At 57.4% G+C, this 16,889-nt stretch overlaps 1 protein-coding gene across 3 annotated transcripts in view; it reads left to right on the forward strand.

The window, feature by feature from the left end:
* Window positions 1-16,889, forward strand: part of NRG2 (neuregulin 2) — a 177,348-nt gene that overhangs the window by 151,024 nt on the left and 9,435 nt on the right. Inside the window, exons 4-6 of one of the 3 annotated variants that reach the window (XM_046000150.1) lie at window positions 1,787-1,907; window positions 8,383-8,441; window positions 13,214-13,237. In XM_046000150.1, the coding sequence (XP_045856106.1) occupies window positions 1,787-1,907; window positions 8,383-8,441; window positions 13,214-13,237 (204 nt within the window). Of the gene's footprint in view, window positions 1-1,786; window positions 1,908-7,932; window positions 8,010-8,382; window positions 8,442-13,213; window positions 13,238-16,889 lie in introns of all 3 variants that reach the window. The other 2 variants (XM_046000151.1, XM_046000152.1) reach the window with 2 other exon arrangements.

Raw genomic sequence — 16,889 nt, forward strand, 5'->3', positions numbered from 1 at the left:
TCTCTGCCACCCACAGCCACGGTGGTCATCCCGCTGGGCTGAGACTTCTCGGCCTTAGCCAGTGCCCACAAGAGGATCCAAACCTGTGGTCCACATCGTGTTTGCCTTCATCTGCTCATGTCAAGTCTTGGTGCCAATATGTTCTTCCATGGTGCTGATATGTTCCCTGAGGCCTTGTCCTCCCACACACGGGGACTCTGGACAGGACGTCCCCTGCTTTTTTCCTGCACTCCTCCTTGGCAATGTAACTGAAGGGCAGGGCATCCTCTGGTGTCCTCCAGAGTAGCGGATTTTGTAACTCCCAGGCAGGGTTACCTCAGCTGTTTCTCTTCTCTGGCCCTTTCTTGGTTCTCTGGGTCTCCCTGACCCAGAGAGTGGGCAGAGACCAGCAGAGGCCTCCTACCCCCACTGAACGTGCGCTGTGTGTTAGGAGGAGCCCTCCACAGGGGTGGGGTTTGGGGAGCCAGAGCAGCAGCCGCAGGCAGGGTGTGGAGGGGAAGGTGGGAGCTGGCCCTGCCGGCCGGGTTTTATCAGCGAGCTCCTCAGACATATACAGAGGCCGAGCTGTGTATACACTCCCAGTCCCCGCGCTCCATCTGTCTCCCACATGTCTAAACACTGAGGGCGCCAAGTGCCTGCCCTCCTCCTCCTCCTCCTCTCAACCTCATCCCCACAGGGAGGGGGCGGGGAGGGACTCAGTCCCCTTGAGACAGGAGCAGCCCAGGTAGGGTGGCCCACCTCAGGCAGGAGGCCGCTGCTAGGGGAGGGGAGAACGTGAGAGCTCCAGAGGCTGAGGTGCTACCCAGTCTGGAGACAAGGCCTCTGGCGTTAGCTCGGGGATGAAAACCAACCCTGGGGGTAAGACTTTTCCTTGGAAACGAGTTTCTGAATTCCATCCCCCGGGGGAGTAGAACTGGAGTTATCAAATGAATCTGATCTGTTGGATGGGCAGTCTGGGTCAGCGGCCTGAAAGCCCCGTCCCCCCCGCTCACCCAGTGTCCACATCCCAGCTGCCCCACAGGGCTCTCTTCCCTGCCCACCTCCTGTCAAGAAACCTGACCTCCAGGATTTAGAGCCTGGGCTGTCAAAGCCTAGGGGCTCCCTTCAACACCTGACTGGGTCAGGGAGAATGGGGTTGCCCAATGAGGGCAGTGGCAAAGAAAACCCTGGGTGCTTAGGGAGAGGGGGATAGTGGCCTTTGCAGCAGTCTTGAGAGGCTTGTCCCCTCTGGGACAAAGGAGGAACACTTGAAAGCTAGGATTCTCCTCATGCCTCACAAGATCTTAAAGAACAAGCATCCAGAGGGGGCCATTCCCCTCCAAGCCCAGCTCCCTTCCAGCCACCTCGAGATCCCCAGCAGTGTAGAGGTCTCCTCCCTGTGCCCCTGTGACTTTGTTCCCCACAAAAGACATGGTGTCTCATCCACCTATGGCGGGGAGAGCCCCCAGAAAGGCAGGCAAGAACTGGGCTCTTAATTCCAGTAGAATGAGCACTTGCTGCTAGCTTCTTATCTCCTCCCAAATATGGAAAATCGTCCTGACCTTTGGGGGTTTGGGTACTTTGGTCCAGAGTGCAGGGGGCAGGGTGGTGCTGGGCAAAGGGTCAGAGCTCCTGGGGGCCTCCCCCTAGCCTTGCAGGTGATGGGGAGGAGCCACCAGACCTTCCCTCTCCAGCTTTTGCTGTAGTTCCTGACCTTCTAGCTAGGAGATGGGCCAGCAGAGAGGTGGTTCTTGGGGCCCAGAGGCAGTCTCAGTGGGTCACTGGCACGTGTCTCTCGTACCTCCAGTGAGTACCACTCTGTCATCCTGGTCGGGGCACGCCCGGAAGTGCAACGAGACAGCCAAGTCCTACTGCGTCAATGGAGGCGTCTGCTACTACATCGAGGGCATCAACCAGCTCTCCTGCAAGTAAGTGACCAGCGGGGGCGGGCAGAGGGCCGAGAGTAGGGCGAGAGAGGCTGGGCCAGAAGCGGAGGGCTCTAGGAAAAGTGGGCTTCGAGTCACTGACAGGAGGTCCCCAAGGGGTGTAGACAGGGAGGTGTGCCCCTCCCCCAGCCCTTTCCGGAATCCCTGAGGAGCTCGGGGCTTCTGCAGTGCCAGTTTCGCAGGCCCCGGCCCAGCCCACCCCACCCCACCCCACCCCATCTGCCAGTGGCCGCCCTTTCACCAGCACCTTCTAGGGAGATGGAGATGCCAGTCTGTGCCCTAGGCACTGGGTTCTCGCTCTCTCCCCACCTCTCCCGCTCTGTCTCCCCTCGTCTCTTACTTTCTCCCCCACCCCCACCATCTCTCAGCAACTCTCCAAACTGTGTTGATGAACATTTCTCAGGGAGTGTCTTCCCCAGCAGTGAAGAGCTTGGCAGGGTCAAGCAAAGCACATTTCCCAGAGTCCTGGGTAGTGGAGGGTCTGCTCTCCTTGCCTTGAGGGGAGACGAGGACTCTGCATCCAGTGCTCACCCCAAAACCTGGCTGCTCTCCCTGCCTGATGCCCAGATATGCCCTGGGTGCTGCTTGTTCCATTTCCAACCCTGGCCCCTCTCTGTGGGGGGAAAGGACCCCAGTGAGGATACCACTCTGGGTGTGGCCGAGTGGGGGGGCAGGGTTGAGGAGAAGCTCAGACTGGGGCTCCTCTACCTCCAGCAAGGCAGGGCTCCCCCAACAGCATCTCCATCCCTTTCCCCTCGGCAAACAGGGCAGCTGAGAGCCCAGCAATCCTCGAGGGCTTATTCAGGTCCAGCTGGGTCCTATTCCACAGCTGGGCCCACAGCACGCCCCACCACACACCCTCTCTCGTGGGTGAATGAGGAGCCGCAGGGTGAGCTTGGTGAGAGCAGCACAGGTTCCAGTCAGATCGAGGAGGGGTTGGGGGGTCACTAGTTAACAACTTTGGGTTTTCAGAGGACCCCAAGCCTAGGCCCCCGGCAAGGTGCCACAGTTGCCCCATTCCCATGGCATCTGGGCAGAGGCCACCAGAGTACTGGGGGAAATTCAGAGAGAGGCGTTTGCCCTCCCCACGGACAAAGTCAGATTCAGCGCTTCTCAGCTCTCCTGCTCTAGCTCCAGAGCTGCATCCCCCCCACACTGACTATGGCCTTAGCCCAAGACTCCTCCACCCCCCAAGGTGATAATGAGGGGCCCGGCCTCCTAGACACTTTCCGCTCAGTGCCAAGCTGGGTGAGCCTGGACTGCCAGGCCCTGCCTCTTGCCCCAGCCAGCCTCCTTTGCTGGCTTCCCCCCAGCCACAACCTCCACCGGCTGCCTTCCCCTTACTGGCCTCCCCTGTGCTGAATTTCGGGGGACTGTCCCGGAAGCAAAAGAAGGTCCCTCAGGGAAGTTCTCAGCCTGGACTCAGCCCCTCCACTGCCTTCTTCTGCCTCTAGGAGGCTGCCACATTCACGAAACCGACCCTGGGGAATATTCTAGCCATGAAAATGCTCTGAGCTCTCTGCAGTAGATCCATAGAAACTCATAAGGGTTCTGGTATACCTCACAGACATCACCCAGCCCTGTACGCCTCTCCCCTCTGGCTTTTACCCCCTGGTGCGCGCACACACACGCACACACACACACACACACACACACACACACACACACACACACAGGCACACACCAGGCCTTTCCTCTATCCCTAGCCCCTCGGACACTGGAACCTTGAAGGAATCCAGCAGCATCACTGAGATCAGCCCTGGCTCCAGGCAGGGAAGGTTTCAGCCACCCATAATGGGTGCCGGGGCCAAGGAAGGCCATGGGGGCCCAGGGCTCGAGTGCTAGTGTTGAGTGTGGAAAGGGGTAGGAGATGAGCTATATGGGTTTCCACAAGGTCCTGCCAGCAAGGCTGTACCCCTAGGAACCTTGGAGTCACACCCAGCTAAATCAGAGAAGCAGAGGGCAGGAGCCTCAATCATTGCGAAGATGGTGTCCCGTGGGCAACTGGGGTTCACTGCTTAGACCTTGAACTTGATACCCCAATCCACTGCCTCCCCATTTCAACCTGCCCTAGGTCTGCCCCAGCCAGGGCTCCTGGAACCCGACTTCCCTGACTCCCTGAGCCCTCAGGGGAGAGGGGCATCCCCTGTGAGGATCACTCTCAGGAGGGCAGGTCCTCAGAGCTGTGCTGGAGAAGGACAGGGGGGAGGGGGGCAGGGCAGAACCCAGAGGCCATTCTGGGGGCGGGCAAGCCGGGAGGGAAAGGGGGGCAGGCCTCTTGGGATTCCTGATGACACCTGAACGGAATAAAAAGGAAAGAATCTAGGAACTGAAACTCACGTCTTACCATTTGTGCTGTTTGTTTACTTTTTATTTTGATTTTTTTGCATTTCCGCTTAGCTTGGATAATGAAACTAGACTGGTCAGTTTCATTCCAATTTCTATAAAACTCAGTTTTCCTTCCTGGTTTTCGGACACTTGTTGTTGTGTATTGGTTCAGAGCCCTGCAGGGAGTGTTGGAAAGCAGGCACACTCCGTCCCTCCTGTTTTTCTGGAATTCAGAGCCAAACTAAACAGTGTCATGGATACTGAATTTTGTTTTTAAAAAAAAAAAAAGAAAGAAAAGAAAACGTAGGGGGATTGGAAAATGGGGGTCCAAATCCAGGCGACTGTCCCCTGTCTGGACGAGACAGGGGCCTCTGTATACTTCTTCTCGCTGCTTTCTCCTCTTCTCTCCGTGTTTTTGTGGAGCACGGTTGGTGCGTGACTCTTGGGGACTGGTTCAGGGGATGATGACAGAACAAGACTCTTTCCAGCCCTGTGCACATACCAGCGGCATGCCTCCCTCTCCCATCCGGCTCATCCCCCCCACCCGCCCCACCCCATGTTCAGGCGGTTCTCCCATGCCATACCCATCTGCCTGCTCATCCTCTCCACATCTCCACCTCACCCCCTCATGAGGCCAGAGACCCTCCACCCGCCTCAGTGCCCGGGGCACACCCTCATCCTTCATCCTCCCCCTCCCCCGGGTGAGGGCAGCACACATGGCATTATCCCCAGGCTACCAAAAGGAGAAACTGAGGCCCGGGAGGTGGGTGGAAAACGGGGAGGCAGAGTCCCAACCTCTCTGTCACCCCAGATACAGCCCATGGGCTCTCCTCTCTGCCCCTGTCTCACCTCTGCTCTTCTCCAGCCCTGGGCACAGACCTTCCCATAGTCACAGCAGATGACTCGGGGGAGGGCTGAGAAAAATGACCTGCCGCTCCTTCTTATCCGTCTCCTGGGCCCCTGAAACTCAGAGGGCCCATCCCTGTGTCCATGGGAACATACCCACTACCAGCCAGCTCCTCACATGGTATCAGACACCCCCCCCCCCCGCCTCATGGTTGATAGGTTTCTGTAGCCCCCACCCCGTTACCTGGTCCTGAGCACAGGGTGGCAAGGCTGGAGGCTCACCCCCAGAACCTTCCCCAGGGAGGCCCCAGGCTCCTGAACGTGGCTCATTCTCAGCAGGCAGGAGTAAGGAGAGTCCAGGAGCCCAGTGGAAAGATCTAGTACCCAAACAACATTATGGGTGTCAGTCCCCCAAACCCCTGCACTATGCCCATCCCCCACTGCTTTTTCTTTTGTTCAGCCAGTGGGGAAGATGCTTTCTCAGGGAACAAGATTAGGACCATATTACATAACTTCAGGGGGCGCATTTGTGTTAGACACTGTGCGCATGGTGCCACCTGGAGTTCTGTACAACTCAGTGGCCATGAAGGATAGGAGATGATAGTTGAGTTAGTCCAGGCTGGGTGTGGGATCAGGGATGCAGGAATGGTCTCCAAGAGCCATGGGACAGCATCCCTGATGGTCAGCAGTGGGAATCGATTTCCCCTTCGCCCCCTCCTGCCCTGCATTACCCCCTCTCTCTCTTAAACACACACACACTTGAGCCGGGCTAATCTCAGACACTGGACACAATCAAACCTATCTCTTTGCTATTCCTCTGTGGATTCCGAGAGTCATTTTGGCAACTTCCTGGGTCCTTATCCCCCATCCCCAAAGGTGCTACTACTTTAATAGTCACTTCTCCCCTCCAGCCCTCATCCCAAGTGGACAGCAGTCTGAGAGCTGAGGAAGGAGAGCTGAGCCTGACTGGAGCTGGTTGGGAAGCCTTAGCAACTACCTCCATGTTCCTGGGATGGGATGCTTAGACCAGAGCAGGGTGTACTGACAAGGTGCGAGCCGCCACCTCCTCCTCCGAGCCACCCTGTTCAACAGGATGAGTGTCCCTCAGGTCCCACTGCTACCCCCACCGTCTTCTCCAGACACACTTCCCAGCCCCACACCGCTACCCCCTGGCCAGGCATACCTGCACACACTCCCACCGCCGCAGGGACTAGCCTCCTGCCTCCCCTGCGGGAGACGCCTCAAGGCCCAGGGAAACTCTGCTGCCTGTCCACCAACCACTCCCAGTCCCCCAGGCTAGACTGGGGCAACAGGGGCTCTGTGAGTGTCCATCACAGCCAACGGCAGCCATCCTGTTAGCTCAAGGGGTTGCTGATGGTTGGGACACACCAGAATGCTAAGAGGTAGAGTACACTCAACCTCTTGAGAAAGTTTACTGATTCATGTGAAACAGTGACCTATTACCGAGGGCATATTGGCGATGGAGTTACCCAATTCCCCAACAAGGAGAATGAGGCAGAGGCAGAGGCAGCCCAAACCCATCTTTGAGTAGGGGGATGGGGGTGGGATGGTCCGTCTGGCCCGGTCTCTAAAGCTTCCCTCAGGTATCTGGCCTTGCCAGGGTTCAGAGGAGAGTACAGCGCTAGGCAGGTCTCCCAGAAATCTGCAGGACAGGGACTCACTTGAGGGCAGAGTGGCAGCCAAAGAGCAAAAGACAGTGTGGCGGGGTAAAGACAAGGTCAAGGAGCGTGGGTGCTGCCTCGCGGCTACAGAGGACCCAACACGGGAGAACACGCTCCCACCCGAGCCAGGCAGTGATGGAGGAGCAGGGCACGGGGAAAGGACAGGCGGCCCAGGCAGCCAGGAGAGCCCCGGCTGGAAGAGGTTTCCTCCTCCGGGAGCCTGCTTCGGCCCTCCCCCACCGCTGTGGTTCTTGCCATTGAGGGCTGATGTGAGATGCTGGTTCTTGCCACAGAGGCCAGCTGTGAGATGCTGGTAATTCCGGCTCCTCTCCAGCCTCACCTGTTCCCCGCCCATGTGTATTGCTCCAGGGCAGCCTTCCCCAAACCATGTTCACAAGTGTTCCTCAAAAAAACATCTTCCATGGTCAAATAAACTTGGGACCTACTGGAACATTCAGCTCTTTTCCTCCTACGAAACTCTTCCTAGCCTTTCAGATGCCAGCGCACACTACAACTCTACAAGGAAACCTGGGGACGGATTTCCTAAATTTATTTGGCCACAGAACCCTCTTTGAGAGAACAGATCAAAGAAACCTCTCCAAGGTCACTTTTGTCACAGGCACACAGTCTAGAAACAGCATTCCGGAGTTCTCCTTTGAGCTTTCTGGGGGTTGTTTCATGGATGAGAAAACCTGCCCAGGGCCCTGGAGAGAAGCCGTTGGTAGGGCCTGGAAGGAGTAGTTTCCCAGAACTTGGTGTTCTGGAAAGTTCCCAGCACCCTGCCTGCCTGCCTGGCACTGAGGGGCTACCGTTCTGGCTTCACGGGGTCCCAGGCAGGTCAGAAGGGAAGTGTCACCAACCACAGGACAATTAGGCATGAGGTTCCCAATCTTCCCACCCACTTCTCCCTAAATCATCCTCCTCTCCGCCCCACCCCTGCCCCCACCACCCACCCACAGAGCCACATCTATTAGAGAGATTTGGAAGATTTCTGAGCCCTTCCCCAGCCCTGACTCCAGCCCCTGCAGCGACGAGTGTGCCCCAGCGCCCGACTTGGTTTTCTCATTCATCACTGTGCACTTTGATTTCTAACCTGAGCCTCGCGGATGATGCCAGTTTGTTCTGTGATTTTTCCCCTTTTCCTTCTCCAGATGTCCAAACGGATTCTTCGGACAGAGATGTTTGGAGAAACTGCCTTTGCGATTGTACATGCCAGATCCTAAGCAAAGTATGTTTGAAGATACAAACACAAGTCCCTGCTCCTTAGAAAGCTTTCGGGTGCAGTCCCCCCAATGTAGGGCATAGGGCCAGGGGTGTTGGTTGTTTTGATCTTTGGCTGTTTTGTTTTTTTTTCTTTTTTTTTTGTATTTTGGTTCGTTAGTTCTTTTGTTTTGTTTTGTTTTGCTTTGTTTTTCATTTTTGGCCTAATCCTTGGGTTGCAAGTTCAGGGCTGCAGGTAAGGGGCAGAGTGGCGAGGCCAGTGCAAGCGCTAACGGTGGCAAGGAACCCAGCTGGCACCGGCAGGAGCCCGTGCCGGGGTGTTGCCGTGTCTGTGGCTCGCTATCCTGGCTCTCTCTTTCTGGTTTTCTTTCTTTTGGTAGGTGTCCTGTGGGATACACCGGGGACAGGTGTCAGCAGTTCGCAATGGTCAACTTCTCCAGTATGTCTCTTTTTTCTATTTCTTTCCTATCCTGGTGACTGACAATCTCCCCCCACCTCTGGTAGCGGGAGGGCTGGGGTCTTGCTTAGTGAGGCTTAGCGGGGGACCGAGGGATGGGGGTTGGGGAGAGTGATGGTTGGCCTAGGCTCCTTCTGGCCCTCAGAGCTCATTCACCCGGAGCCTGCCTGGAGGAGAGGGATATGCTTCCCTGCCCCAACCCCAGCCCACCCACCTCTTCCTCTTTTGGGGGCACTGGGCGTGATAACGCTACCTTCTCAGTGATAAACAACATGCTCCCCCCCCACCCAAACCCCACCCTCTTCTTCCTCTTTTCAGGGTGCTGGGTGCAATAATGCTTTCTCAGAGACAGATAAGCTTCCCACCCACCCCCCACCTGCCTTCTCCCTCTTTTTGAGGCACTGGGCACGGTGGCACAGTAACACAGCCTTCTCGGAGATGAATATGCTTCCCCCCCGACATCCCGCCACCCCCACCCCACCCGCATCTCCCTCTTCTTGGGGCACTGGGCACAATAATGCTGCCTTCTGGCCCAGGCCTGGGCAGCAGTAAGGGAGAAGCCTGAGTGGAGCCCTCACCTGCCTTTTAAGTCCTGTTTGAGGAGGTCACGTGCTGCAGGGCCAGGCCGCAAGTGTGTGCACGTGTGGGCTGGTGCATTTGAGAGAAACAAGTTCTCAGAGAGCCTCTGGGTCTGGCCAGAGTTTATCTGGCTTTGATTTGAGGGTGATGGGAGACAGTGGGGAGGGGGGAGTTGAGGGAGAACAAGCAAGCCCCAGGGCAGTGGTTTCCATGGAGGCCAGAGACCAAAGGCATTTCCGAGGTTCCAGGGATAGGGTGGGATGGGGGTTTGCTGCCTGCTGCAAGACAGAGGGAAGGAGGATTCAAGGGATAATGGGTGATTCTCTCCAGGCCCTCTCTGGTCTCAGTCCCCATCCAGAACTCCATTCCCTTCCTTTCTTCTGCTTGTGAGGTTGACGCTTTCACTTTGATGGTTAACTGAAAAAAATATGAGCCCTGCAGCAGAAAGAGGAGACTACAACTGGGGGGTGTTTTGAGTTTGGGAGCAATTTCTTCAAGTGCCACCAGGTGGAGGTGGAGCAGAACAGAAAGCCCCCACCCCGGGGGTGGGGGGGGGCGTGGACTCCGGGACTCTGTGTGGGGCCCACTGGTCCTCCAGAACACTCCAGGCCCCTGCTCGGCCCACCCCCACCTCCTCTGCTTCAAGGAGGACAGCTGGGTCGCATGAAGAATGCGTGGGCACTGAGAGGTGGAGCTCCAGAAGAGGCTGAGAGCAGGATGGGGGAAGGGGCAGAGGAGCATTTAGGTGGCCCTTGAGAGAAAAGGGGTGTGCTGGTTTGGGCTGGAGTGAATGAGTCTTCCCAGTCTTCCTTAGGCCACAGCACAAAAGCCGAGAAATCGTCTCCTCCCTCTCCCTGCTAGAGCCTGGGAGCCAAGACTTGAAGAGGAAAGTAGAGGCCCCAGGGAGGGGGGCTGGGCTGCCCAGATGGTCAGCTGTCCTGACGAGGCAGCACTGTCCCCAGGGCCCTCCGGTTGGAGGCCAGGGAGGAAGGCTGTGGGGCTAAGGATGCTTCGGGGCTAACAGAATGCTTCGGAGTCCAGGCTCCCGGAAGAATCACAGAGTCCAATCCAGCCCCACTGGAGGACCAGAGGTCAGGAGGGGCCTTGGGAGGGAAGAGAGCAGCAAGGCTGAGGCTAAGGACCGGGGGAGAGAGGCAGTGGAGGGCCTATTCCTTTGCACCCTCAGTCCCAGAGCCTCCCTGGCTTACAGGACTGTTCAGGACAGGGAGTCCCAGCCCATTGTGAATCAGAGGAGCAGAGCCTCCAGAATTCGGCCACTGGCCAAGCCTCTCTGCCAGCTGGGCTGCTTCAACTTTCAGTTCAGAGCAGCTCAGAGGGTCAGCAGGGCCCTGGGAGCCCAGAAAAAGCCTAGAAATGTTGCCATAGGTGTTTCTGCCTAGTGTTACCAGGATCGTTGCTGTTACCTTCCCGTGGAGGATTGATATTCGTCACACCGTTGGCCCAGAGCACTTCGTGCATTGTTCTAGCAGATACTTACTGAACAGGCAGTAGAAAATGCTAGCTAGTGTAAGTGTTCAGGCTTTGATTCAGACAGATCTGAATGACAATGCCGGCTGCCGAGCTTACCAGTTCTGGGGCCTCATTTAACCTCTCTGTTTGTTTTCTAATCTGCAAAATGGGAATGGTAGCATTTATGTCTCGAGGGTTGCCATGAGGATGGAGTGCAGTGATGGGTAGGGAGGGCTTAGCAGAGAGTCTGCTGCCCTGCGTGATGGGAGGGCAGCTTAGCACCGCTCCCGGCTACAGCGGCTGGGTGGCGGGGGCAGGAGGGCCAGCACCAGCGCCCTGCAGCCCAACTCCCAGCAAGTCCTGAGCAAAGGATCTGACCCTCCCCTTCCGCCCAGACAGCCTCTAGATCAGATGACCTTTTGCAGTAGCCACGGAAAGGGAGCCTACGGCCACAGTAGCACTTTGAAGCTTCTCCTTCTTCCCCTGACAGCCCCTCCATTTCCCAAAAGTCATACCTTGTGCATCCATGTACCCACCCCAAGTGAAAGAACACACACACCTACGGGCATACACACATGTAAGCATATACTCACATGTGTTCACACATGCATGTGCTCACACATGCTCAAGCACGCAAGCACATGCCTGGACTCATGGAAAGCATGCACATCTGCTCACCGCCCCCACCCCACCCCCCTGCACACACCTGTGCAAACGCAAGAGCACGTGTTCTCCTCAGGGGTCCCCATCATGGCTGCCTCGGCCAGGCCCCAGGAACTGCGTGTCATTGGACACAGCCAGGATGAAGACTGTGCGTTGTCTGGTAAACCTGGCCCTCATGGAAATCTGGCAGCAGGTTGCCATGGTTACAGGTCAACCTGCACACATCCGCTCAGTGGGACCTGCCTGTGATTCAGTGGCGCCAGCCCATCCTGGCTGAGGGGCAGCCTGTGAAGACGATGAGCGGGAGACACCTTTGGCGGGAGCAGACTCAGCCACAGGCCCTCAGACTCCATCCCCGGTGAGAGGGAAGCAGGGCTGCCTTCCTGGAGATGGCAAGCTCTCAGGGACTTCACCAGTCCTGTCAGCCACCACTGGTCCACCCCACACGGGACTGGCTTTGACTGACAGGCAAGGCCCCTTAGGAGGCCCGGACACTGTCCCTGCTGCTGCTCATTGGTTCCCAGAGCAGCGAAGCCGAAGAAAACTCTTCAATGGCTTTGGGACCCCACTCGCTTCTCCAGGTGGTCATTTTCCTCACGACTAGCCAGTTGGGCCGAGAGACTCAGTCAGCAGGAATGGCACAGGACTTCCTGCTCATAGCCCCCACATCCTCCTTCCTCTAGAGAGAGAAATGTCAGAACACAATCGCCTCCCTGGATCTTGAGAGCTGACTGCACGCGGGGAGGCCGTAGGCCGGGCTACCGTACACGCACTGAGCCTCCTGCTGTCCAGGCTGCTCACATCTTCCTCTCACTGTGGACAGCCACTTTTGACAGATGAGGAAACTGAGGCTAGACTCGCCCACATGCACACAGCGCATGAGGGACAAAACTGAGACTCGGAGCCTGCACAGTGGTGCAGGCCACGTGAGAATGGTAGGTGAGCTTTCCAGAAACACTGTTGAGATTCCTGGGTTTCCAGCCGAGCCCCTGATCCCATTGTCTGGGATGACTGTGATGCACAGCCGGTGGCAGAGTTCCCAGAGATCCAATGTAACCAAGACTGAGAGGTGGATAGGCCAGGTATCCTTGAAGACGCAGTGGGTCTGGTGCAGGGCTGACCCTTGGGCAGGGCCTTTTGATCTAACCCCTCCAGAGTGTGGGTGCCCACCTCATGGAGCTCGGAAAGTCCACATTTACAATAGGATCCCACTTCAGAAAGGGCAACTGCCCACCATCCCACACACATGTTCTGCAGTGGAACCCACCTGGTTCTTCCTACAAGTTGCATTTGGCTTTCCTAAGTAGTGAACTCAAGCTCAAAGCCCAAGGCCTAGGCCCTGGAGGTTTCTAGGGTGTTGGAGGTGTCCTGTGGAGAAGTGACCGGCTGCCCAGAGCCTCCTCTCCCCATAAACTCGGGAGTCTCCGTGCCCAGGCTCCCAGTAGGTGGGTAGGCCAACCACACCTTTGGGAGCAGGACACAGACAAGGGCCAATCTGGGCCCCCCACGGCCTTGTTCTGAAAAGAGAAAAGGGCCCGTGAATGAGCTCAGGGCTAAGCAGGTGGTCTCCAGGGGTGTGAGAATGTGGAAGGCCTGGCGCTGGAGCTACGGGGACGGGGGAAGACAGGGACTCCTCAGACCACCACCCCCACTCACCTTTCCTCCCTGGGGACATCTGCCAACTGACTCTTGCGCCTCTGCCCCCCAACCAGGTACTAACCCCACAACTCATCTCTAAAGAACCTGCCCTGCCTGCCGACCCTAACATTTCCTCTCTCCACCTCCCTCGGGGCTCCTGGGGACTGGGTGCCAGGGCAGGGGCTCAGGAGGCCGGGAGGGGACGCCACTAACCTGCTTTCACCTCACAGGCTGGCTGCTGGTGTCTGAAGAGTCCTGACCAACGTTTCTCTCTCTCTCTCTCTCTCTCTCTTTTTCTCTCTCTCTCTCCCGCCCTCCCCCGCCCTCCCCGCTCTCCCATCTCTTTCTGTATCCGTCCCTCTGTCCCGCCTCCTCTCTGGCCCTCCTCTCTTCCGCACTGCCAGAGCACCTCGGATTTGAACTAAAGGGTACGGAGCTCTATGTATCCGCCAGTGCCATCCGCACCGCCCCCTCCACAGCCTCTGCCACCCCGTGTGCTGTCCGTTGAGTCTCCTTTCCAAAACACGGAAAAGGGATGAGTCCAAAAATCTCCCCTGGCCCCACCAAGACGTCCGATCCTAAACGACATGGATTTGGGGGAGACAAGAAGCTCAGAATAGCAGAACACCCCAAGGTTCAGCAATGCCCCCTGGCTCGAGGCCCATTCCTGGGGGGCCTCCCAGGGGAGCAGCCTCCTGGGCTGTGCCGCCCGCTGGGTTGGCCGGACGAGAGCCAGTCGCCCAGAGAGTGGGTATTAGGAAACCACAGCATCCCGGATTGGAGAGTTGTACAGAGAGGCCTCTTCTTCAGTTCCACTCTAATCCTCCTTCCTGTTCCCACCTCCATTTCCATTGCTTTTCATTCCGCACTGCCCTGGCAGCCAATCGCACCCATTTGTCTCTGCCCCCTGCCCTGTGTATGTCTGCCAGGCTTTGCCATCTGCTTGAGGCTGTCACTCCCTCCATGATCAGTCTCCACAATGGCACACGTATTCTTCGCCTGTGGGCAAGACAAGTGAGGGTCTAGGGTGTGCTGGCCTCTGGTGCTTGCCCTCCTGCTCCCCGACTCAGAACCTTACCTCCCTCCAGCTACCAGCCCCCCACCCCAGCCCCTGGGAGACACCTTGAGTGGGAAGGGACTGGGAGGGGTCGGTCTGTCCCCTCTCCATGCTGGGAGGCTCCGCCTGGCCTCAGAGTCCAGACAGGTTACAGCAGGAGAGAAGCAGGGCTCGGAGGGGTCAGACCCCAGACGCAGTGCAGAGCCTGCAGTATGAGAAGGCCGTTCCCGAGGCAGGACTGGAGAGGCCCCGGCTCCCTCACGGCCTCGCCCCTGTCCGCTCTTCTCAGGAGATGGAGCTAAAGTCTGTGAAGAGTGTGTCTGCCTGCGGACGGTGACAGGCTGGGAGGACAGGGGCTGAGTCTGCATGGCGTGTGTGGTCATGGCAGGGTGCGTGAGGTGAACCTGCGGGGGGGTGTGTGCACGGTGGCGGTGGATGGCCCACCTCTCGTTAGGGGCCCCGGTGCGTGAAGGAGTGCAGCGGGACGTCTTTAAGGGTGAGCGTCATGCAGGTGCAACTGCGAGGGTTTGGAGGTGAGCAGCAGGGTGCCCAGGCGTGTGTCTGCATCTGTAATGGCAGCCAGGATGTCCTTTCATGCGCCAACTCAACCAACATCTACCGAACCCCAGAACTGCCAGACTCTGGTGATCAGAGCGCCCCTGCCCTCCTGGCGCTCACACAGGATGAGACAGACAACAGACAGGATAGATAACAGGTGGTGGTAAGTGCCATACCAAAAATAAAAGAAGGTAATGGGAGGGCACCTCGCTGGGGAAGCAGTCACCTTAGCAGAGTGGCCAGGAAAGGCTCATGTGACGGGCTATCATCTGGGTTAAAACCTGATGGAAAGTAGGCAGTCTTGCCAAAAACTGGGGGAAAGTGTTTGAGGAGGGGACACGGCAAGTTAGTGACAGTGGGTGGCGTGGGCTCACCTGATTCAGTGCACGGAAGGAATGGCAGCACCTCCGGGCACAGCAGACAGAGGGACCAGACCAATGATGAGATATAAAGGCCAGGCTGGGACCATAACCCAGGCCTGCGAGGTTATGGTGCGTGTGTGGGCTGGATTCGAATTGCAGGGGGAGGCTGTTGAGGGTTTTCAGCAGAGGAGTTGATGATCTGCTGGCTTTGGGGCGGAGAACAGACTGGGTTGGGAGACAGGCTGGGAAGAAGTGGAAGCAGAGAAGCCAGCCAGAAGGTGCCCAGCTGTCCAGGTGAGAGGTGACATCACCCTGGACTGAGCTAGAAGTGGTGAAGTAGTCAAATCCAGAATCTACTGGGAGGCAGAGCTGAGAAGACACCTGAGAAGACCAGGTGTCAGAGCCGGTGTGGAGAAGAAAGCCATTGGCAGTGATTCCAAGGTCTGGGGCCTGAGCAGCAGGAGAGGGGATGCTGCCACTGATGAAATGGGAAGAGCAGGGAACAGGTTTGGAAAGAGGCTGGGGAATCAGCACTTCTGCTTGGCCGTTGCCCTTGGGCAGAGGATCTGGAGCTCAGGGAGAAGTCCGGTCAGGAGATACAAAGTTGAGAGTCACCTGCATACAGATGGCATTTAAAATCTGAGCTGTGTATGATCATGAGAGAAGTAAGGGCAGGCGGAGGAAAGAAGGAAGCCTGAGAACCCCTTCTACCTTGTGGTCCACAGAGAAGAGAAGGCAACAGCAATTTAACACGTCAGCCGGTGAGGGAGGAGGACACCCAGGGGAGAAGAGGCACCCAGGGGGAGTGGATCCAACAGGGGGGGTCACCTGGGAGGGAGGCAAATGACCAGGGGACCTGGCAGTAGGAGGCTGTCGGTGACTAGGACCAGAGTGGTCTCGGGGCAGTGACAGAGACAGATGCCCCGTTGGAGAGGACTGGGGGGTGGGCAGGGATGAGAACTGGAGGCAGGACGTGGACCACAGAGCCCCAAGATGGGGGGTCCAGGGTGGAGGGCTGTTGAAGACTGCATGATCGTGTGTGTGTGTGTGTGTGTGTGTGTGTGTGTGTGCGCACGCGCGCGCTTCTCCGGACACATGCAAGTGTACCTTTGTGAAGGTGTCTGTCTGCATACAGAGAGGCAGAGTCCAAGAAAGGTGTGTGTCTGGAGGGTTTATACTCCCAGTGTTTGCTGGTGAGTATATGCAAGGGGTGCTGCAAGCCCAGGGACTTAGGAACATTTCCCAGGGCTCTACCTAGGTCTTGGGGTCTAGCCTCCACATGTCCCTGTGCTGGGGAGAGGGAGCCACACAGAGGGGCCAGCTGGCAGGTATGGGGAGGGGCAGGGTGTGTCTAGGCTGCTGCTGTCGCCTTTTTCCTTTTCTTCCTCCTGGTTTTCTCTGCTCTAGAAGGGCAGGGGTTGCCCTACCAAGAAGTGGTAGGTGAAGGAGATAGTTGGTTCTTTTTGGAGGGTTCTGAAGCCCAGCCTAGCTCAGATCCTCAGAGAGGGTGGGAGCTTCGCCTCGAAAACAATACACCAAGGGTTCTGCTGCCTCTCGTGGGCTTCTGGGAAGCAAAGGGAAAGGCTCGAGTGGGCCAGGGCCATGTGCTATCCAGACCCAGGGACAAACCAAGGCCTTTCTCTCCATGCCCCACTCCCTGGGTCTGGTCTGCTCTGTCCCTGCTCCTGGCATCCCTCCTGGGTCTACCCTCTGGGTCGGATGTCCTGTCACCAGCCCAGAACAAGTCCTCTCCGGCTTCTTGGCAAAGCTGAAATGGCAAGCCAGGCCTTTGCCTGGGGTCCACGGTATGCTGCTGTGAAGAACAGCTCTCCCCCACCCATCCAGGCTCTTTGAAGCCACCAGGCCATTGTAGAGTAGGGCAAGGCTGCTGGTCAAGCTGGGTTGCCCTCCCCTGTGGCATTTGGAATTTCACCTCCATCCCATCCACCCCTATCTGCCTGCATTTGTCATTCACGCGCTCTGGGCAGGGTGTATGGTTTGGGAAGGTGAATTCAGGGGTAGTCCCTTGGGACCAGATCCATGCATGGGTAGACCTCGGGACAACAGAAGGCAATTCAGGAGGGAGGGGCTAGTGGGAAAGGA

This window comes from Meles meles, chromosome 3, assembly GCF_922984935.1.
Source record: "Meles meles chromosome 3, mMelMel3.1 paternal haplotype, whole genome shotgun sequence".
Classification (NCBI taxonomy): Eukaryota; Metazoa; Chordata; class Mammalia; order Carnivora; family Mustelidae; genus Meles; species Meles meles.